Source organism: Neolamprologus multifasciatus, chromosome 13 (genome assembly GCF_963576455.1).
Source record: "Neolamprologus multifasciatus chromosome 13, fNeoMul1.2, whole genome shotgun sequence".
Taxonomy (NCBI): Eukaryota; Metazoa; Chordata; class Actinopteri; order Cichliformes; family Cichlidae; genus Neolamprologus; species Neolamprologus multifasciatus.
The window spans coordinates 16,410,322-16,433,207 of record NC_140451.1 but is presented as its reverse complement, the minus strand read 5'-3'; the positions used below and the strand labels follow the sequence as shown (position 1 = coordinate 16,433,207).

The following is a 22,886-nucleotide window of genomic DNA, read 5'->3' as shown; positions in this document are numbered from 1 at the left end:
GCTTCCTCTTACTGCCTGGCTGCAGAAACCTGTTGATGGCAGGGATTTGGATCATCCTGCCCTGGAAAGACTGTGAGGAAACACTGGGAACTGACTAAGCGTTTCACAGTACTGAGTTTTAATAACAATAATAATATGAGTCATTCAATATGAAATTCCCTCCTGTGTCAGTGGCAGCTGAACTTCATTCGACCATGGCCTGCAATGACTTCGCCAAATTCTTCACAGACAAAATCCAAAAGATTAGACAAGCAATTGGTACATCAACAGCATATTCAGGACACCATCAAACACCATCAAACAGTTTCACCCTATTAACAGCAAAGACCTGGAGGACATCTTAGGTCAACTGAACTCCTCCTCTTGCTGTTTAGATGTCCTGCCAACAAGTTTTTTCAAAAAGGTCTCAAAGACTTTGGAGTCAAACAGAACACAGGTTCTTTAGACAGAACCACAGTACTGAAACCGCTCTGACCAAAGTGTTTAATGACATATGTCCGAATACAGACAGTGGAAAAATGTCAGTCTTAGTTTTGCTGGATGAGGTGCAGCATTTGATACAGTTGACCACAACATATTACTCAAACGAGTAATGTGGGCAGCATTGTTTGACTTGGTTGTGCATGTTCTTCAACCCTCCTGCTTTAAACCAGCTGCTTGCTCAGTGATGAGAAAATTACACTTCCCTTTTTCTTGTGATGCGTTCATGGCGCAGATGTCAATGAAGCAGTACTCGCCACCTATAGCTAGCACTACAGAAGGGTTACAGACTAGTGAACGCCACACTCACTTCCACTAACATCTCTTGGGGCCTCATATTTAAAAGTACAGTGAGAAGCAGTAAGATTTAAGAATCAACTTGAAATGTCTGCAACATTTGACATGAAACAAAGGAACAGGAAATATTGGTTTCTGGCCATAAAGTGCCGGTCAGTCAATTGTCCACTTAATTTTCAGCTCCTGAAAAAGGGAACTGTCTACTGCTCAGTGAGGTGGTTTAGTCGGATTACTAAGAAATGTTTTCCCATTCTTTATTTCTTTGACACAGAAATTTATTATGATTATTATTATTATTTTTAAATCAGAACAAAAACACAGTAGCTTCAAATATTTTTGGAAGATCAACATTTATTTATTTATTTCACATTGTTAGGAAAGATCACACATCAAGATTCATATGCTTTCCATAGTGTTAGTGCAGCATTTGTTTCCACGTAGGCCTGCAGATATAACTGATCCCAGTCATGCAGGCTAATGAGGAGTGTAGCAGGAATGTAATGGATTTTACTGGGGTTATATTTTGATCTGGAAGACTTCTATGACAGTCTTTGCATAGTTTTCACCCGGGGGTGGCTTCCTCTTACTGCCTGGCTGCAGAAACCTGTTGATGGCAGGGATTTGGATCATCCTGCCCTGGAAAGACTGTGAGGAAACACAGAAAGCTGACTGAGCATTTCACGGTACTTGGTTTAATAATAACTGCCATTCCATGTATAAAATAAAGAAAAAACAAAATCTAAAACGAGAACATCTTACCTGATTTTTTTTAAACCAAAACTTTATTTATTAAAGATTGAAAAATTGGACCGTTATACCCTGAAATAGCATGCATGCCCCAGAAAAAAACCCTGTAACTTTAAAGGTAAATACAAATCTTCATGGTGTCATTAAAAAACCAAGTGTTATGATAGAAGAAGGTGTTTCTGTCAATGTTACCTTAACAGCAGAGAATTCTTTGAGAATCCCAACGAATTTCTCCTCCAGCATCAGGGTGCATTCAACCAGCAGCACATCTGCGAGGCTTAGTTTGCCTCCCACCAGGTACACGGGTCCGGTCAGCGCCTGAGAAGTTTGTCCAAAAACACATAGCACGTACTTTAGTTGTCAGAAACCATTATAATCATCAACAACTCATTATATTCTGTTTTTCTACCTTTTCAAACACAGGAAAGTAGCGTTCCTTTGCTTTTTTCTCAATCTCTTTCAGTTTGGCTGTGGGGTCTGGATTGAAGGGCAGCGCCATAATCATTTCCATGAGGTCTATCAGTCCCTCGGAGTACATGTTGATCCTAAAAAACAAAAACAACAACAACAACAACAAAAATTATTCAACTACAAGACAGACTATCTTTATTATGTCTGATAAATAAATAAACAAATAAAAGACCATACATGACACGGTCTTTGAGGTCCTTTCCATGCATGTTGTACTTCTCGGCGAGGTAATTTAAGATGGCTTTTGTCTGAACGAGTTTCATGCCATCGATTTCCACCAATGGCACCTGTTGAAACATGAGCTTTCCATCTGCAGGGTAAACACAGAAGCTAGTAAAGCAGGGTGGCACTCCCAGGCATAATAATTCATTTCAGGCTACATCTTTGTAGGTCATGACACTCCTGAAACCTTTTGCCCACAAAAAGTGCTGATTCACTTTAGTTAAAAGATAAAAATGTGGAGAGTGGCCATAAACAGGGTCTGCCCATGCTTATGATTTTAGCTTAAATTCCCCCCTTTAATTCATGTCTGTTTTATTCAGTTTTTCATATTTTAGTTAGGGGTTTTGTTATCGTTTTTATTCAACTCACCATTTACGAGTTTTAAATACTCTTCGCGGGTGTCCAAAAACTTCTCATCAAACTGTGAATATAAACATTTAGATCAGTTTCTGGGACAGCAATAATATGTAAAGCCTGAACTTTGAGTGCATTTTCATTATTCAGCTGTAACGTTTACCATGAAATGACAAATGTTACAGCTGATCAAGTCTGCAGGTCTTCAAAAAAAGCACTTACCTCGACTTCTGCGACTGTTAAAAGCCAGCGAATAGACTCCATCTTCCCTCTCCCATTGAAATAGTGCAGCACAACTCTTTCACCCATGATTGTTGGTTATTTTTTTTCCAGAACTGATAACCCGTGAACCTACAAACAACAATGCAATCACAGTGAAATATGAGCTGCTGAATGAAGATGGAAGTGATACTACTGGCTGTGAAGCTGTGATACCTGCGATCCTTCCGGCACTCGTGGAGAAGTGACTGAAGCGAAGGGAGAAGTGCGAATAAAAGTTCAGCTGTTATGCAACACTTGTTGAAGTCCAAGGTTTGGACGGCTGGAGGATGAAGGCGGGGAAACATGTGAAGTCTGTGATTGGTCACTGCCCACCAACACAAGCTGTGAATGTGCTTTGGTAGCAAAAAAAAGAAAAAATTCCCAAGATGTTAAGATTAGTTCCTCCCTGTTAGCGGTCCATAAAATATTACGTGAACTCTTAGTCAGCTTTTTTTCTTTCCAGTTTCTTTAAGTAGTCTTCAGGAATAGTTCTCCAGGCTTCTTCTTCCTCATTCAAAGCTCTTCTTTGGATGTTGGCTGCCTTTTGTTTGGATCTCTGTCAAGATGATCCCATCACTGCTGTTGAGGTCTGGGCTTTGGGGAGTCCAATCCATGACTCACAGTGCTCCAATGTGTGTTTTTCTATCCAGGTTTGCATTTACTGCATTGGCAGTTTGTTTGAGATCATTCTCTTGCTGAAAAATGAATCAGCTACAAACCAGATGGTATTGCATGGAGGATCTTTTTCTGCGTTCATAATTCCATCAGTTTTGACAACATCACCAAACCATGAGACCACAGTGTTTTACAAGTGGCTGTTGTATCTCTCTCTGACCTCTTAATCCCTCTGCAACCCCTACAGTCCTTGCGGTGGTGATGCAATAGTCTTCAGGTGTTTCCTGGGTTTAACTATGCATTGACTACACCAGGTGGGCTGTAGATAAAGGGCTGCCCCAAGTTGGCTCTTTTTTTTCTTTTTTAAGGGCGGGGCATTATTTAATCCATGTTTTTTAAAATTCTGGTGTCAGTCTCCACATTAATGCTGGTTGTAGCAGTGCATGCTGATGATGAGTTCCAGTCCAGCTCTTCTGTAATTTGGCACACTTCAGCTTTTTCTTCCTGTTTTCTTTCCTGGGAAAGGTTTCTTGCCACCCTTCCACTGAGACCATTTCTGATGAAGTTTCATTGATTAAAAATGGGCTTTTTACAGAGTTGTCTGTTATATGTAGACAGGAATCTGGCGTATCCCTCAGCTATGTCCCTTTTTTGATGCTTTAATGATTCATAGGTCAGTGTTAAAGTGGCTTGAGAAAAAGAACATTCCTGTTAAAAAATAAAATAAATAATAATAATCAGCCAACTCCCAAAGAAAAATTTGGAAATGCCTCCAGAAAGCCTGGAGACCTATTTCTCAAGACCACAATAAAATAATAATAACATCTGGCTTATTGTAAGCAAATTATAAAGAAATGAAGGATGTTGCAAGACGTTTGCGCAACACCGTACTACTTGCTATTAAGCCGTTTGCCAAAATATATTCAAGTTACAGCTGAATAATGAAAATGGGCTCAAAGTGCACAATGTCTACTTTAACATGAGGCTATTCACATGTAGACTGGAGCAAAGGTTTATGACATGCAGTTCTTCAATATCCCGCCTTCTTCCTTTTAAAGCAAGAAAACAGAATTTGACAGGTACAGCTGTGAGCTGTCATACGTTGAATAGGCTGACGATCTGAAACAACAAGGAGCCAGAGGAGCTTTCTGTGCAAGCGAAACAGGTCATCCTTAGGCTGGAAAAATAAAGCAAATCCACCCAAGAAGGTAGGAGTATAAACTAGTTACACCAACTGATGGAATATTTTAGTTAAACCCCTTGAAAGCTTCAAGCAGAATCCAATTTTGAGTTAAAATGATGAAAACTGTGTCACTTTCCAAATATTTCCCAACCTATCTGCTTTAGTATTAATAGCTGGATTAATCCCTGACAGAGTAATCCAGCAGCCAAGCTGTGCTCATCCTGCAGCAGCTGTGGGCCTGACATGGAAGCTGGGCTGACAGGTAATAGTTCCATTTAAAAGAAATAACAATAAAACGTTTCAATCGACTACAATTGCTTAATAAAAGAATAAACTGTGCGAATACCAGTACCCAGTCAAAAAGTTTAATTGTACTTGATAACCTGCATTTCAATAATTACACTCAGTTTGGCCAAGAGGGGTTAAATGTGTTACTGAACAGAAACGGATCTATACAATGTCACAACCCCTTGAATTGCATTAAAATTCAGTGACATAAAAAAGGAGATAACACATAAATGACAGCTACCTGATTGGAAATACAATCACTGTAAAACAAAAGAATAATCATGTAAAAAGAAAAACATTACTACTGTACAGAGGCAAAGTAACTTGTCAGCCAAAAAAAGTCACAGTGAATAGTTACAGTATGCATATAATGTGTACATGTGGTAAACAACAGATATGATACAAAACTGCGAATGCAACCTCCGCAGGACATATGTTCAGCTCCAGAAATACAAAATAAAACACTGATGAGCAAATCTGGGCTCACATTTTGGCAGGTTGCATTCTACCTGTTTACTTAAATATTTTACATATCACAACATCCATGGTACGCACGACAAAACTGAATTTATTGCTGTGTAAGATTTATGTACACATTTTGATTATAAAACGACTATGCCTACTCTTTGGAGAGAAACAGTTCTTAGGGCACAGATCGGAGCTCAGGGGCGAGGCCACTAGCGGTGTCCGTATTTGGCAGACCAGTCTGTTCGCCCATGAATAGTCTGCAGCGGCGGGCGAGGCAGCAGACCCGGGGTGCTTTTGTTGGTCGATGGCATGTTGGCAGACGTGTTCATCTGGCTCCGGCCAGACCGCCATGTTGCATAATCTGAAACGGCAACAAAGAAACACGAAAAGCGGGTTTTGAAGGCAGTGTTTTTTTGCCCTTTATAAATTCCTTTTTTAAGAACTGGGTATTAAAGAAAGCTCAGATCTGTGCTCACTTGATGCTGTTGTCTCCACTGAAGGACCCTGATGCCCTCTGTAACCGGCAGAGCTGCTGTCTTTTTTGTAAAAAGATGGCATGTATCCACCTGGGATTGTATTTGTGCCTGATAGTTAAAAGCAAAAGCCCATTATTTTGAACATCTTTAACAACAACAAAGAGTCTAAAGGTTACAGTGAAGTTACCGTGAGCGCCTCTACTCGGCAGAGTCCCTCCGAATGGAATACTACTGCTGCCCCAAAGATGGCTTCCAGTGAAGTCTTTACTGGCATTTATGGCCACGTTCTTCTTTGTACTAATGCCTGAAATGGACAGAAAAGCAATCATAAATATTAGATTCTTAAATGGGCAACATTTAAGAATAACAGAGCTGGGTAAACCTATTAACTGAGACCCAACATTATAGATTATTTTTTAAATAAAGCCCATCCCCTACTTCTGCTATGTATAAAAATACACTGTTTATTACCAGGTAAATATCTTGACTGCCTCAAGTAATGCTGCTTAGCAGAGGCAGTTCTTGATGGCTCTTGATAGGATGCAGTCTTGTTCAGGTTTAAAGGTGCATCTTCATTTCCAGTGGGTCGGCTAAAATCCAGAATATTTCCATATCTGTGAGACAAAAAAGTGGAGGGATCTGAATAACCAGCATGCACATAACTAATAGACATTATAGCTCTGTGCAGTAGGCTTATTTGGGAGTATTTTGTTTGTGTGTGATTAAGCCTCACCTGCTCAGCGTGCCCTCTCCCTGCCTCGACTTCTGTGTAGAGAAGTTACTTTTCCCAAGAATACTTATAGACGTCAGATCAGTTTCTTCGTAATCGTCCCAGTCATCACCCTTGAGGTGCCCTGTGCCGTGGCCCCACCGCCGCCGCCCTCCTCCTCCTTTAGGTTTCAACTGATAGCTCAGCAGGTTTGCATTTTCTGGCTCCTGCCTCGTTTGCTACACCAAGATTGGCCAAGAATATAAAGATAATGCAACAACTTGTCTCTTTAGCCTTTCACTGATTTTTTCTGTGCTCTACATTTGCGCTACTCAGATGTGGATTACACAGATTTTTCAAAGCATTTAGGAGCCTCACCTTGCACTGGAGAGTCTTGTCAACGATGTAAGGAAGATGGCTCTGCGCCGTTCCCTCAGTCTGCTCCTGCTTCAGGATGTGCTTTGGCTGCTGCTGCTCTCGCACCAGCTCTGTGTGCCGCTGGTACGCTGCAGCCTGGGCGGCTGCTGATGCAGGGGAGTGCTGGACCTGCTGAAGAGGCCTGGAGGGCGAGCAGTGTTGGTTGGGAGGAGGAGGCTGGGAGGGGGGCACAGGCTTAAGCAGCAGAGGCTGCTGCTGCAACATCTGTTGAGACTGTAAAGGAGTCTGCATTGGCACACGGCACGGCTGAGGCCTGCCCTGCTCCAAGATCTGCTGAGGCGTCCCCAAAGCTTGGCCAACATGGAAGTACGAATACCTGAGAGCCTGTAAAAAAAAATGTATTTGTTCTCTTCGTTAAGCTGCACAGAGTAATGGAAATACCAGGACATCAAATCAGACACTACCTGGGCAGATGCTGGTCTCTTCTTGGGATCCCACTGCAGCAGGTCGGTCATCAGATGGATGGCTTCAGGACTTGCATTTGGGATCAGTGTCTTCAGATTACTGGGAACACACTGAGGCCAACGGAAATTCATAGCACTTGCCAGCTGATATCCCTCGGGCCAATCATTCTAGAAGGAGGAGTCAGTCCACGGTTCACGTTTTGAGACTTGAAAAACTCAGAAAGCTTCACATTCTCGCTGCGTTGCCAACAGTAGACATGATCGCGCCCACTCAAGCCTGTCCTTATGATTCCACCATATGCACCGTAGCATGTTTCTAAAGGATCACAAGCAGTTCTCAACACTAATAAGCACTGACTAGTTTGACAGAAGTCGACTCAAACTGCACACAGCAAATAAGGAGGACTCGAAGGGTCTTTTTAAAAGTCCCTTTTTTAAAGATGGCTCCTCAGACTGTAGAGTTTCAGTGAGGTGGCTTAAAACTATGATTTCTGATGTGGACACCAACTCTTATTAAGTAACGCCTTGTTTCTCCCAAACTCAAAATGTTTTTGGCTCTGTGTGTGAATAACTACCTTCTTTGGTGTACCCAAGACTTGGCAAATCTTGAATATGGTGTCTACTTCACTGGATCCTGGGAAAAGAGGCCTGAGGGTATACAGCTCTGCCATAATGCAGCCAACTGCCCACTGGTCTATAGGTGAACTGTAGGATGTGGATCTGAGGAGCACCTCTGGAGCTCGGTACCTGGTACAAAAAGAAGAGTAAGAGGACTTAGGCATCCTTCAAGTACATGAGAACTATGTTTGCTCGAAAAAAAAAAAAAAAAAATCAACTCACCATCTAGTTGAAACATAATCCGTGTAAGGCGGTCGAGATCTGATCTCTCGGGCAAGCCCAAAGTCAGCTATTTTCACCAGCTCTGGGCCCATGCACAGAAGATTCTCTGGCTTCATGTCCCTGTGGAAAAAACCTAACCAGAGACGCGTGCATGAGCATCTCGCCGGATTGAAATGCCAGGGATGCAACATTTAATGAACACCCTGGAATAAAAAAAAACAAAAAAAACAAAACAAACCAGACGTACCATGTTTATGAATGAAGGCGAGCCCCTGAAGTATCTGAAACATGATATTTCTTACAGTAGATTCAGGAAATAACCGGGTCCTGCACAAAGAAACCATTCAAAGCTGGATGAGTACAGAAACAGCAAACCTTACTTAAATACACTTTCAAATATGGAAATACCTAAATCACTGCACACACCTGTCTTTCATGAGCTGGTACAAATTCTCCTTCATGTACTCAAATATAAAGTACAGGTGATCATTTTCCCGAATGACCTCCTTAAGCTTGATCACGTTAGCATGGTTCAGCTTCTTTAAGGACTGCAAGAATAGACACAAGCATTAACACAACGTGGACTCCATAAAGCCAAAGCAGAGGGAGAAATAAATGAATCTAAACATGCTGGACAACACACAGAGGTCACTGCAGCACATTCAGAAGCACACCCTACAACTACCAAAAAACCCTTGTAGGTATAGGTAGGGTGTAGTTTGGAGGGTGAAATGCTGCAAAGGTGGGATTTATGCTTACAATTAAAAAAAAAAGGGGGGGGGATATGGAATAAATAGAAAGCAGAATGGAGAAATATACATTTTCCCATGCACTGGGATGGTATAGGTTTAACCATGCTATATTTTAGTAAGGGGGAGGAAAGCCATAATGGGTCTCAGATTTCATGATAGCATGCTGTAATTATAAATCTACTCAGCAGGACTCATGTTCTACTCGTGTTTGCTGTATCAAGGTTAAGCTCTAGAAAGGGGTGTGTGTAGGCCGGGGTTGGGAACAGAGCTCAAAACCAACAGCACACAAGAATCACCTTCTGCTCTTAGAGCTGGTGTGTGACTGTTGCACTGTGAGGAAATTTAGACAATAAAATACTGAAACGGTGTGAAAAACAAACAGAAAGGCATTCATTGATTTCCCAGATGGCCTAGCATGTAAATCATCACTACATTACCCATAAAGCAATAGCATATATACACAATAGCATTAAGAGTATTATGAGCTTTCTAAACAAAATAATGAAAAATAATCAACCCAAACTGAAACATTGGCCTCATGTGATAATGCTTTTCCTTATTTTGTGTCATATATGTGCTGGATGTTGCAATGGATGTTGTTATTCATACCATAATTTGATAATAATGAGATTTGAAAGTAATCCTAATATGTTTGATTTTAGATTTTTTTTTAGAAATTTAGAGTGTATTTCCTAATATGGTTATCTCAGACACACAGCAACCCAAACACAACTGCTGTTCAAAGGTTTTTCATGTGGAGCAGCCAATCAGAAGGAGAGCGTCCATAAAAGGGAAGGACAGTAGATGCATTATTGTGGGAGACTGCACTAAAGCCCAGCATGTGGTAAATATGGTTAATTTTTAACTGTAAATCCTGAAGAGCTAGTCACGTGTAATAACATCATACTTTATGTTCATGGTTCCTGTTGCAATCAGTGTTTATTGATGTACCTGCCTGTAGTGCAGAATATCTTTCTTGACATCATGAATTCAAAAATATTATCATGTTGAATTTCATGAGTGATATACACCCAACTGATACTTTATTAGGTACATCTTATCAACTGCTTATTAACACAAATACCACCCCCCCTTGATTCTCAGTAGGATATGGTAGCAATTTATTCAATGCGTTCAGACATGTAGACATAGTTGAGACAATCTGAGCATCAAAGTTACAGTAAGACAAATAACCACTTGTTACAACCGAGGAACGCAGAAGAGAGTCTCTGAACGCACAAACGGATGCGCTACAGCAGCAGAAGACCACACTGGGTGCCACTCCTCAGGTAAGAGCACGAAACTGAGGCAACAGTTCTCATTGGCCCACCAACCTTGAACAACGGCAGCTTGGAAAAATGTTGCCTTGTCTGATAAGTCTTGAATTTTGCTGCAACATTCAGATGGTAAGGTTTGAATTTGGTGTAAACAACATAAAAGCATGGGTCCATCCTGCTTTGTACCAAAGGTTCAGGCTGGTGCTTGTTGGTGTAATGGCGTGGGCAAATCTATACCATGAGTAGTTCTGAGGTTTCAACCTGGTACTGGGAAGGTGTAACTAGTGAAGCCAGTGAGTGCATGTAAGTAATATTTAGACAGTGAAATAACTTCAAGTGTCCAGTTCAGAAATATACAGTGAGGTGACAGTTTTAAGTTTTGTTAAGGATAAAGGCAAATGTTTCTAGCTGTGAAAGGGACAATATATATTTTCTCTGAGTACGTTAAATTCTTCAGGACTATTTTGGATGGCACAAGCATGACAGGGGTCACATGACGTGTCCTAATGCACATCGAGCCAGAACCAGCTGGCCACTTTGGTTTGGCTGACTATTCCTGTGTAGTACAGCATAAATCAGTTTCTGCTGGGAGTCTTCAGTTTGCAAAGCTACCGCTTTCCCTCATCTGCAAGGAGGACTAGTAAAATAAAAACAAAAATCTACAGGACAAGCACATTTACATGTTTTAAAATCATAAAAATGACATCTTGTGTCACATATAAATATAATTCAGTGTATTTCAATCAGAAAATAAGGTACTATGTTAAAGCACAAATATGCTGATCAATTCAAGCCTGGATACAACTGAAGAGGCTGCAAGATATCCTTTAAGGATTAGGTGTTCAAAGTAAATTTGGTAGGTTGCTTAAATCATTTTACCCCACCAAGAATGAAGAATTGTGTTAACAGGGAACAGCCACGTACAGCTGAACAATAAATACCAGTATACACAATTCCTGCCCAAATCAATAATGCATCTGCACCAGATCACTTAGACTCAATGTTAAATTTGGGTTGATTTATTTTCCATCACTCACTTTAAAATGTTGAACTTTTCAAAAATGTAAGCTCACCTTCACTTCACGGAGGTTCATGCATTCTTCCCAGGAGTAAAACTTCCTTTTCATTCTGAAATAACATAACAGAAAAAAAATAAAAAAAACAAAACAGCCTGTGTCTTTGCTTACAGTTAGCTTTTCAAGTCGAGACCAAATGAAATCATACTATAGCTAAACCCAAGAAGGAAAAACATCTATCACAGATTACAGAGAAACACAATTTTGTGATACTCACTTCTTAATGGCAACTAATTCCCCCGACTCCAGACTGCGGCCGAGGATGACTGAGCCGTAGGTGCCATCCCCGAGCTGTCTGATGGTAGTGTATCTATTCATTATGCTTGTCCTTCCGTAGCATTGTCAGGGGGCAGATAATAACGGGGTGGAAAACAGAGATGTGTTCGCCTCCTACTGCTGAATGCAACCAGATTTTCCTGTGGCAACAGCAGAAGACTACAGGCAGAGGTGGAGGACTCATTGTGTCATGGACTTCTGTCCTTTGAGCTGAGAAAGAAAAAAAATAAAGAGACCAAGCATGAGTTCACTCAGAAAGGATCCACAAACTAACCACTGAGTGGGACATTATTTCTTTAAGCCTTTAAATATTATCAGTCAGTGATAGGAGACAATATTAAATCTGCAATGCAATTTCTGAGTATATGTTTCCACAATATATCCAGGTACAGATATACTGACCAAAACGTCACACAGATAGTTAAGAGCCTTGATTGGTCAGTTACTGCAGTAGAGTCTGAACTCTGGAACAATGCTAAAAGGTCGTGCGATCTGATGAATGCTCCAGAGTGATGGATGCGATGCATCGAGGTAAGAAGAGAGGCAAGTGAAGTGATGCACCCACCATGCATAGTGCATACCGTCGGGTTTTTCAGGTGACCAAAAAATGAGGCCAGCTGACTACTTGAATATATGGATTAAAAAACAAAAAACATGAATTATTTTTCCCCCTTTCCTGATAGTGCACCATTTTCGGAGATGATAATACTAGGATTTTGAGTAGTTCAGGGAGGAACCCCGGTGAGAATTTTTGGGATGTGCTGGAAAAGACATTACACAACTGTCCACCTCTCCCATCATAAACGCAACATCATGGTGAAAAAGTAATGCAACTCTGCATGGAAATAATTATGACACAGCGGAAGCTTGTAGAAACATAAACACACCAGCTCACTCATATCATATCTTTTATTGAATGCATGCAATTTATAGTCACCCTTCCATCCTTTATTTAATAGAATAGAGGATTTGGACTGAAAGGCTTGCATGCTTTGCGTAGTAAGTTTCAGTTTCTTCCTTCTATACAAAGGCTTTTAGTGCCAAAGTGCAGCATAACAAGGTTTAAAAATAGCTTTCTTCCAGCAGCCATCACTCAAATAAACAAATCCTAGTTTTGCTATCCTAGATGATGCTGTGCAGATTCTCAATATCAGCATCAGAGAACATTAGAGGGACAGCTCAAGTTGAGATGGAGACAAAGTTAGAGTGGCAAGGCTGAGATGGTTTACACATGGGCAGAGGAGGGAGAGTGGATATATTACATAAAGGATGCTGAATATGTAGCTGCCAGGAAGGTGGAAAAGAGGAAGACCGTGGAAGGAGTAATGAATGTAGTGAAGCAGGACGTGCAGAGGTTTAGTGCTGGGGTGGTAGAGATAGGATAAGGCGGAGGCAGATGATCTGTCATGGTGACCCCTAAAGGGCGCAGCTGAAAGAAGACTTTGGGCAAAATATTCTTTGGACTGAAGTAAAACTAACAAAAAAAAATTCATAAAAATAACGTCATACCAACAGTCAAACATAATGGTCACAGTGTGATGGTCTGGGGCTGCTTTGCTGCTTCAGGACCTGGAAGACTTGCTGTAATTGATGAGATCATGAATTTCTGATATCTATCAGAAAATCCTGAAGGAGACTGTCCGTCTGTTTTGGAGTGGCCCAGTCATGGTCTGGTGTGAAATCAGATTAAGATCATGCATTTCAAGCATCTCAAATAGGCTGTTCATGCCGGAAAACTCTCCAATGTGGCCAAACTAATGGAAGAAGGGCCAAAATTCCTAGACAGTGATGTGACAGACTCATTGCCACTTATCACAAACACTTGATTCCAGTTCTTGCAGCCAAGGGTGGCACAACCAGTTATTAGGTTCAGGGTAAATCACTTTTTCCACAGTCATGTGGGTTTGGATAGCTGTGCTGTTTTACCCTAAATAAATGAAATCATATTTAAAAACTGCATTTTGCATTTACTCAGGTTATGTTTGTCTAACATTAAGCTTCATTCATGACCTAAAACGTTTAAAATGATAATAAATAGAATACAAATTAAGAAGGAGGCACTATTTTTTTTCTTTCTTTGTAACAGCACAGTATCACGAAACTGTGATTATATTGGCCAATTTATCACCATTCATTTCAAAAGAGGGGTTCACATTATGTTAACCTACTGGCAAGAGCTAGAAAACCAGCTACTGTTTACTGCTTTGTTCACTGGCGTTGTTCAGACTGACTGGATTTAATACTACAACAACCCCCCGTGAGTTTGTGGTTACATTTTAGCCAGCCCTCTGTCAGCTAGCGTGGTAGAAATAAACATTGACCGCATTGTGATGCTGCTGGTGGCCCAGCTGCTGACAAGCCATCAGAGAAACAGTGGACTGATTGGGCTTCTTACTCAAAATAAAACGACGAGCAGCACACAGCACTTACCCTCCTCGCGTCAAACCGCCAACAGCTCATAGCCAGTCATTCGTAGTCGATGGTAAACAAATGGCTTACTCCATTAGCCCGCTAACTGTTACCGTTACACTCCGAATAGCCGCAACCAGTGTGCCCAACACACACCGTAAATAAATCTCCAGCTAGGCCCCTTCCTCCCTTCCTTCCTCCCTTCCTTCCCTCCTTCCTTCCTCACAGAGATTATCAAGATCTCGCGATGCTGTGAAAAGACCCTGCGGTTTAATTTCAACAAATCACAGCAGTCCTCCTCTCATCCCGTCGTAAAGATGCTGGAGCGTAAACACCAGCTTTTATGTATCTATATCGCTTATAACGAGTGCGGACTATTTAAAGCAGGGCTTTTACTATGTTTAATCCACGCATTGCTAGAGAAGATAAACATGAAGCGGTGCGGTCATTTAAAGTTATTGACATTTTATGACATAATCGTGAAGGGCGAATGGCGAGGTGTAAAGACCAGCCAGTAACATAAAAATACGCAAAGAGTGAAAAAGATGTTTAGGTGCAGAGCAAAAGCGGAAGTGAGCAACATTTAGTGCTCTTGTTTCGCACTCTTATGAATGTGAGATCATCATCGTTTTCCCTACTCCCTAAATTGTTAGTACACATTCTTTTTTACATGTATAAAATGCCTTTCGAAGACTGCTGTTGCCATTTGGTGCTATATTATAATGAATTGCAAAAATAATAAGTAAATTAAAAAAAAAAAAAACTTCAAAAAAGCAAAAAAGGAATACTGGCGAGCCAACTGATATATACAACTCGTGGATTTACATTTTATATTTAACTGGCAGGAATTAAAAAAGCAACAGCTCTGACAATCACAATTTACGCTCACAGGACACTTTATAAGGTACACCTTGCTAGTACTAGGTTGGATTCCCTTTTGCCTTCAGAACTACATTAATTCTTTGTGGTGTAGATTCAACAAGTCGTTCCTCTGAGACTTTGGTTGGAACATCCCATCCCACTGCATCCCAAAGGTGCTCTAGTGGAATGACATATGTTGACTGTGGAGGCCAATTGAGTACAGGGAACTCACTGACATGTTCAAGGAATCAGTTTGAGATTATCTGAACTTTGTGACATGGTGTGTTATCCAGCTGGAAGAAGCCATCAGAAGATGGCGACACTGTGACCAAAACTGAGGTAGGCTCTGGCATTTAAATGATTGGTTGGTACTAAGTTGCCCAAAGTTTGCCAAGAAAATATACCTAACACCATCACAACCCTGAACCATGGATACAAGGCAGGATGGATTCATGCTTTCATGTTGTTTATGCTAACCATCTGAATGTTGCAGCAGAATTCAAGACTCATCAGACTAGACAGCATTTTTCCAATCTTCTATCATCCAATTACGGTGAGCCTGTGCAAACTGTAGCCTCTATTTCCCCTTAGCTGATGGGAGTTGCATTTAGTGTGGTCTTCCGCTGCTGCAGCCCATCTGCTTCAAAGTTCCACATGTTGTACATTCAGAGATGCTCTTCTGCGGTTGTGATGAGTGGTTAATTGGAATTTAGTTTTAATCAACAACCATGCTACATTCAAAGCCACTTAAATAACCATTCTTCCTCATTCTGATGCTCAGGTTTAGCTTCAGTGGGTCATTTTGATCATGCTTAAATGTGCCATGTGATTGGCTGGTTCCTATAACCAGCAGTGGAACAGGTGCACCTGTCAGAGTATTTAATGTCCCGTAATTAACATGCCAACAATTTGGTCACTAAAGACAGTTGTTGTTATAATATAACACATTCATACAGGCCACTCAAAAATGACAGCTGCTTGTCGTTGCCCCACACAGGGAAGTTAATTTTTCAGCTGATATAGAAGAGCCGGAGTGACACAGGGCGCTTCTCGAGTCTCACAGCGCCTCCTGACTTCCTGTGCCACTGAGGCTCCGGGCTACTCAGCGAAATGGCTGCGTTCCTGCGAGCTCGTAAATATGTCCGTTGTGTTGTCCGTTTCTCCGACCGTGAACTGTAAACGGTAGTACTGACCGCCTGTGAAGATAACAAGGAGACTTACTGGCCAGGTTGTCATGGTGGGTCACCGTGTTTTTGGCAGTTATGCAGCGAAAAGTGTTAGCGAGCTAGCGAGCTAATGTAGCTAACGTCACCTGGCTTCTTTTAATGCTACCTGCAGCTCAGCCTAGCTCAGCTAAGCTGAGCTGTAAGCTAACTAGTTTACAAACTAGTTACGAAAGTAGTTGATTTACAACACTTGGCGCCTACGTTTAGACGCAAGACCCTCAAATCAACGATATGCAGATTAATTCACAGTATTATACACCGAGGTTAGCATCGCAGACTGTTAAGCTAAATATGGTTGTGTTACCTGAGTTGCTTCTAAATCAGGCCCACAGCAGAACTTTATAGCTTCTATTTTTTGCAACAAGTTTGACCACTTTGACAGTTTGTATGTTAAAGAAAAATGAAACGTATTTACCGCAACATGAACAGGGAAGTGTGCTGTAGTAACAAGGAGCACCAAACTGTCAACAAAAAACGGTGTGCAATGCATATAAAGCAACGTGTACTTACAATATTGTTGTTTATTACGTATTTCATATGTATTTTAAATCGATTTTGTTTAGGGAGTAGCAGTGTAATTAACTTCAACCCAAAGGGAGCTAAATGCATATATTGTTTATGTGTATTAAGTTTGGTTACATGAGGCTTGCTATTCTAGTCTCTAAATTTATCTTCATCACCTTATTGACTTCATCACCTTATACAGGATGGCTGATAATCTGTTTTTTATATAAATAGTTAACTGTAAATTAATTTTTTTATTATAACTTTTCGGTTTCTTCTGCAGGCTGACGAAAATGCAGATATTGAAGGTACAGTAGAGGATGAAGATGAAAGTTCAGATGATCCAGATCTTCAGGTGAGCAGCATAAATTATGGTTTGTGCAACACTCTAGGGCTGTGCTTCATTAAATTTTACTTTACATTTTCTTGCAATTTATTTATTTAGTCATAAAAGTACACAGTGGTGTTAGTGGAAGGTAAGCGTGGTAAGAAGACATTCTTAAGGAGGGGACACAGGGAGAAAAGACTGAGATATGTCAGATTACACAAAATTTGCACTGACAATCAGTGACAGCAGGTCTGATGGAGTGATGAGTCTAATTTGAAATTCTTCTTTTAAATTGTCATCAATATGTACAGTTGAGGCCAGGAGAGAGGTACAACAGTGGGTGTCTGCTGCCGTCTATAAAACATGGTGGCGGTGCTGTTATTTTGATCCATCATGCAAAACCATCTACAAAGCCTCTGATTATCAACAGCTTCATTTTTCAGCATAACAATGATCCCAAACACACTACCAATGTAGTAAAAACATACCTGCATAGAAAAACACACACTATGCTATCAGTCAGCGCTGGGGCCTCCCCAGAGCCTGGAGCAGCACATTTAACTTATCTCCTGAAAATAAAACAAAAACTGCAGTGTCATTAATGCATAAAGGTCAAGAAAACTGCAATATTCCTAAAAGCGAACCTGTACTGTGCATCAGTGTATCCTTCGAGCTAGCACTGAAATCACTAACAAAAACATTTATTTTGGCCAAAGATAAGATATGTTATCCCCTCATGTACTTATTTGTTTAAAGTGGCAAAACCTGCGCTGTATGCAAAACATGGCAGCCGAATTAATTCTCATATGTCAGGCAGGTACAATGAAAGACGAGGAGGACTTTATTTTATTTGTTTGCAACGATTCATTTATAAAAAATATATTATAAGAATGTAGTACACTGTAACTCTACTCTTTGATGCATATCCATCTTTGTTTCTAATATTTGTCTTCACCTCCTGGCAGTTTATATATTTCTGAGTTCATACAGTATTGTATCTCATTCTTAAATTTGTAAACCAAATAGGCTGTAACAGCAGTGTTAAAGTTCAACTAAGTGTGGATAAGCTGAAACCTTTCTTTGGCACTCACTCTATTAATGTTGTAATCAAATTTCAGCTGGAGCTCAATGTGTTCAGAGCTCAGTGGATGTCTGAGCTCAAACCGAGCTCCGGAGCGAGTGGAACGAGCAACCGACTGCTCCAAGCCAAAGGTCTGAGGAAGGCTCAAGAAATTGCTAGAGAGGAAAAGGCAAGTTGGGGAATTATTTTTTTCTAGCTGTAAGCTTGCATGTGTTGTCGATTATTATCAGCTGTTAAATGACTGACGAGAGTCACCTTCCCTCAGGCCACAGAGCTGTTCTTGAGAGCTGCTCAGGAGGAGCAGAATGGAGCTGTCTATGAAGGTATGCGCTACATAGGATACAGATGGCACTTTACCACAAATAAAAATAACTCTTTAGAAGTTAACAACTCTTTATCCTTAAACGCCGTCCATTTAGTTCTGTAATTTCTCTGAGGTTGTTTGATTTGTTTCTCATGTCTAATCTGATGTTTTTACTTGCAGCTATCAAATTTTATCGCATGGCTATGCAGCTTGTTCCTGACATTGAGTTTAAAATCAACTACAGCCGTCCTCCTGATGCAGACAGAGGTGGAGGGAACTAGTAAGCTACTTTATTTTGTTTAATCTTACCGCAGGTCTGTTTTGTGACAGCATGTTTTCAGACATCAAGTTGCTCTAAAATTATAGTCTCATGTAAATCGTTTTCTTTTCTTTTGGGGATCATTTTCCCCTGTGAAGTAATTAAGATGCTAAACAGAGAGCTGCTATATTAATTATTATTGAAATTATACTAGTAGTATAAAGGCTGAACTTATAATATTAGGGCTAAACAGTCAGACTGAGGGTGACAGACTAAAACTTAAGCTGCCCCATTTACGACAGCAACAAAAGCAACTTTTCTTTCTTTGCTTTTGTTTGGTAGGTGAATAATATAGTGTGCTGGCTTGTATGAGAGCAATGCATAGTCTAATTTCTTAAACTGAGCACACTGTGTTTATTTTTCTTTTTTGCAGCATGGAGGATAGTGATGCAGATGGGGAGATTGAGGATCTACTTGCCTACTTTGAGCAGCAGCTATCTGTGGAAGGCTCATTTCCAAAGATCTGCACTCCTGAGGTTGAAATGACTCAGGTGCACATTTCAGGTAAAAACCTCTAATGTAATTTCATTGTAAACCTCTCGAGTCATAATAAACACATAGCCATTATCATTCTTTTTTTTTTTGATTGCAGCTTTGCCACGGGAAATCCTGATGTACATATTTCGGTGGGTTGTATCAAGCGATCTGGACATGCGCGCTCTGGAGCAGCTGTCTTTGGTTTGCCGTGGGTTTTACATTTGTGCAAGGTCAGCCTTGCTTTCAAAGAAATCAGCTGGGTGACAAATCATTTGTCAGCAAGCTCAGCTTTTGACAAAATTGCCAATTTTATATCAGGCAATAAACGATCTCATGGTGCTGTGAGCTCTTAATTTTTTTGTTTCGCTTTCATTCTCTCTCCAGAGACCCTGAGATTTGGCGCTTGGCTTGTTTAAGAGTTTGGGGACGGAAGTGCACTAATCTTGTACCCTTCACATCCTGGAGGGAGATGTTCCTGCAAAGGCCCAGAGTCCGTTTTGATGGTAATTACTACTGACAACTCAGGTTTCTAAACCCACATTAGTGCAGGAAATGCCAAATGTTCTGTTTTGTAACAGATATAAAATGATTTAAGAGCTAAAGTGTCATAGAAAATATATTTTATTATCAAGACAGATACCACAAGCATGCTTATCAGGTAACATTTTCCACGTAATGTTTTTTTTTTTTTATAGCAGTTTATTTCAAGTCACATTGGCCTAGAGACCTGGCAGCGACCATCTCCCAACCACTGTTGAAGAGGGAAAAGAGCAGTTGCTAGCAATTGCAAACTTGAAATTTGTCACAGAGAAATATGGTGCTGTCGAAAACCACCTCGTGATTGCAATCTGCAGTAGTTTGCATGGAGGCTGATCTGCAAGCATATGTCAGCTACTCAGTGGAGATCATTCACCTTCAAAATAAAAATGTCAGATTTTTAAATGTGTGGTTACAGCGGTAAAACCCAAGTTTTACTGTGAAGGGGAATGTTTTTTCACTACATCATGGAGTGTAACTGTACAGTGTTTGCAGACGAGTCTGTGTCTTCCATGTAAGCTATGGGGAATCTGCTAGTGACCCAAAGCAAACGAAAGGAGGTTTGTGGGGCAGAAATTTCTTTGTGACCAATTTCATTTGGTGGGAAATTCATATTTGTGTCACCAACTGGTATGTAGGTATAAGGACTTGATGAAAGTTTGCCAACCATGTTTGCGTACCTACTCTTAACTTGCAGCTCACTGTTGCCCCCTGCAGTGTGAGGCAGCTGCTGGAAGGGTACGGAGTTTCAGTACATAAAAAGACCGCAGGAATAACGTTATGGGTGTAATACTTCTTTATGCTGCAAACATTTAGATGATTGTTACATGCAGCTAACAACAGTTGAGAGCTAAATGCCTCAAATTACCAGCCACTAGTGCTGTTTTTTGCTGATGCTTTTAGAAGTTATTGCTGCCATATTCAATGTAAACAAATTACTGGATGATTCATTTTCTTTCCACAGGTGTGTATATCAGCAAAACATCGTACATTCGCCAAGGAGAGGAATCACTGGATGGATTTTACAGGGCTTGGCACCATGTTGAATACTACAGGTAAATATTTGAGTGTAGTCTTTATTTATTGTGAGTTGTAACGAAACCACAGATGACATTTTTGACAGTGACGACATTGTTACCTCAGGTACCTCCGCTTCTTCCCTGATGGCCATGTCATCATGCTGACCACCCCTGAGGAGCCTTTGTCCGTTGTTCCCCGTTTGCGTACCAGGAACACCAGGTACACCTTATCTTTTCTCTAAACTCAGCTGGACCCATAGAGAGTATAAAGGATTGACAATTGTTTCATTGTTTCATTTCTCAGAATGGATTCAGTTCTGCTCGGTCACTTCCGTCTCTCACAGGAGACAGGCAATCAAACCAAAGTTTTTGCTGTTGTCTGCAAGAAAAAAGATGAGGTAAGGAAATGTTTGAGGCATTTGAGGGGTGGGAGATGAATAGATAACCATATATGTATAATAAGGCCAGCTCATTGAGTAAATGAAACCTCAATAAATGGAAGTGGTTAAAAAAAGTCATATTTTTAAAAAGTGCAAATACAGTTGCAGTTACACAATTTGGGGAATTTTCCCCTTGAAAAAAATTACATTGTTTAATCCTAGTACCTCATTCATCAGTGTGTTAGCATGTCTGTTTCTTTTCATGGAAGAAGTTGGCCTCTTATTGGCCTCTACTCGAACACAAATAAGTTATTTAGCGTGCGGTACATGGCTGCACCAGTGTTGTGCTTGTCAAAAACATTCCTGCATAACATTACATTGTATTACATAAACACAACACTGTTAAATGTATTGTTATAGTTTACTAGGTCTAAAATGATTTCTCCCTACACAAGTTATACTTCTACAAATGTGTGAGGGTGCTAAACACTGCAGCACTGACCCACGGCTGCTGACAGAATCTACGCCTCTGTTCGAAGCACCCAGAGCCTGGGAAAAAACGCTTTATTTATGTCACGGATACAGTTAGCCAACAAAATCTGAAACCAATGAATCTCAGCTGTGAGTTTGGCTAATCTCTTCTGGTGGATTGCCAGCTTCGTAGTTATCACATTTCTGGCAGGTTTACAGTATATTCGGCGTTCTTAGGTGCCATGTCTCTGAGAGCATCTGCTGTGAATTCCAGTTTTCCATAATATTTCACCTAACCTGTCGGATTACGTCTGAACTTGTAAACCGCATCTGTTGACAGAAAGCGACCGACTTCCAAAAGAATCGGTTCTGCAGGCGGAACCCAGCTCCGGAGGCTGAACACAGCTTTCACGTGGGACTGGCTCTGTCCTCTGGGGGGCATCAGAGTTTTAGTAAGCTTGTGTGGATCCACCATTCCTGCCACATCACTTACAAGTAAGTCACAGGACTGCTAATAGAAGTGACCGAGAAGGGAAAAACGTCAATTTCTGTTCTAAACCTGACCGTGATTATGCTTTTAGGTTGACTGGGGAAACGGTCATTACTACTTTTGACCTGGACAGGATGTACACACCCTTCTTCTTTGCACGTGTGAAGAGTTACACTGCTTTCTCTGAGCAGCCTCTCTAAGAAGACCCTGCACATGATCTCACGAAGACCACAGCAGAGATTGAGTCATCGTCGCATCAAAAACACATGTACTTCTCAGCCTGTTTTAATTTGTGCTGCAGCTGCTTTATGGTGTTGCTGTTTGAACCCTCACGTTTTCTAAATGAAAGCATGTCATTCTTTCAGGTACACTTTAGAGAAAAATACTTATTTTCTGATTTCAGAAATTGTGGTAATATGCTGAGAGCTAAAATAATTAGCAGAATTTCCCACCTGTTCCAAGCAATGAATGTTCATACTGTTTTTGTTTTGTTGTGCACTTTCTTCCTCAAATAAACAGTGATGAACAAAACAGCCTCGCTGCTGTGTTGGGGCTTTCTTTTACTCAAAATTGATAGATTACAGAAAACCTACAATAGAAAATCTATTACACAACATGAGTTCAACAGAAAGCATTGCAGATTTAATTTCATGCTTCTACATCATTTGTCTCTTTTAGGACATGTGGGTTTAATCCACATATTACATTTTCTGGGAACTGAGCAGATCAAACAGGATTTGCAGGAAAAAAACCCCCAAAAACAATAAATGTGAAAGTTTGGATTAGTCTGAAATCATTTGTAGCTTTACTAGAGCTGGTGGCTGATCAAAAACTTTGGTCTATGAA

The 22,886-nt window shown here is 40.6% G+C and overlaps 3 protein-coding genes across 5 annotated transcripts; 1 reads left to right on the top strand and 2 right to left on the bottom strand.

The window, feature by feature from the left end:
• Positions 1–1,108: 1,108 nt before the first annotated feature.
• Positions 1,109–3,119, bottom strand: LOC146505287 (glutathione S-transferase A2-like). The gene is made up of 7 exons (XM_085183373.1): positions 3,007–3,119; positions 2,794–2,922; positions 2,587–2,638; positions 2,173–2,305; positions 1,934–2,069; positions 1,717–1,842; positions 1,109–1,422 (listed from the first exon to the last, which is right to left on the bottom strand). The coding sequence occupies exons 2-7, from the start codon at positions 2,878–2,880 to the stop codon at positions 1,294–1,296; spliced, it is 663 nt and encodes a 220-aa protein (XP_085039499.1). The 5' UTR covers positions 2,881–2,922; positions 3,007–3,119; the 3' UTR covers positions 1,109–1,293.
• A 1,899-nt stretch (positions 3,120–5,018) lies between these two features.
• On the bottom strand, positions 5,019–14,269 carry LOC146505286 (serine/threonine-protein kinase ICK-like). 3 transcript variants are annotated; one of them, XM_085183361.1, is made up of 14 exons: positions 14,065–14,269; positions 11,576–11,844; positions 11,356–11,410; positions 8,680–8,801; positions 8,501–8,580; positions 8,254–8,386; positions 7,989–8,160; positions 7,414–7,581; positions 6,950–7,333; positions 6,596–6,810; positions 6,334–6,476; positions 6,050–6,166; positions 5,863–5,970; positions 5,019–5,747 (listed from the first exon to the last, which is right to left on the bottom strand). In XM_085183361.1, exons 2-14 carry the CDS (start codon positions 11,674–11,676, stop codon positions 5,596–5,598), a joined length of 1,950 nt encoding a protein of 649 aa, XP_085039487.1. In that variant the 5' UTR covers positions 11,677–11,844; positions 14,065–14,269; the 3' UTR covers positions 5,019–5,595. The 3 variants fall into 3 exon arrangements, with proteins under 3 accessions (XP_085039487.1, XP_085039488.1, XP_085039489.1); XM_085183362.1 differs by lacking the exon at positions 14,065–14,269 and adding an exon at positions 13,144–14,057; XM_085183363.1 differs by lacking the exon at positions 14,065–14,269 and adding an exon at positions 9,302–9,335 and having other exon boundaries at positions 11,576–11,623.
• A 1,691-nt stretch (positions 14,270–15,960) lies between these two features.
• Positions 15,961–22,575, top strand: fbxo9 (F-box protein 9). The gene is made up of 13 exons (XM_085183368.1): positions 15,961–16,141; positions 16,918–16,989; positions 18,081–18,212; positions 18,309–18,366; positions 18,528–18,627; positions 19,040–19,170; positions 19,259–19,373; positions 19,528–19,646; positions 20,645–20,735; positions 20,824–20,919; positions 21,004–21,097; positions 21,891–22,045; positions 22,132–22,575. The coding sequence occupies exons 1-13, from the start codon at positions 16,139–16,141 to the stop codon at positions 22,238–22,240; spliced, it is 1,275 nt and encodes a 424-aa protein (XP_085039494.1). The 5' UTR covers positions 15,961–16,138; the 3' UTR covers positions 22,241–22,575.
• The last annotated feature ends 311 nt before the right edge of the window (positions 22,576–22,886 follow it).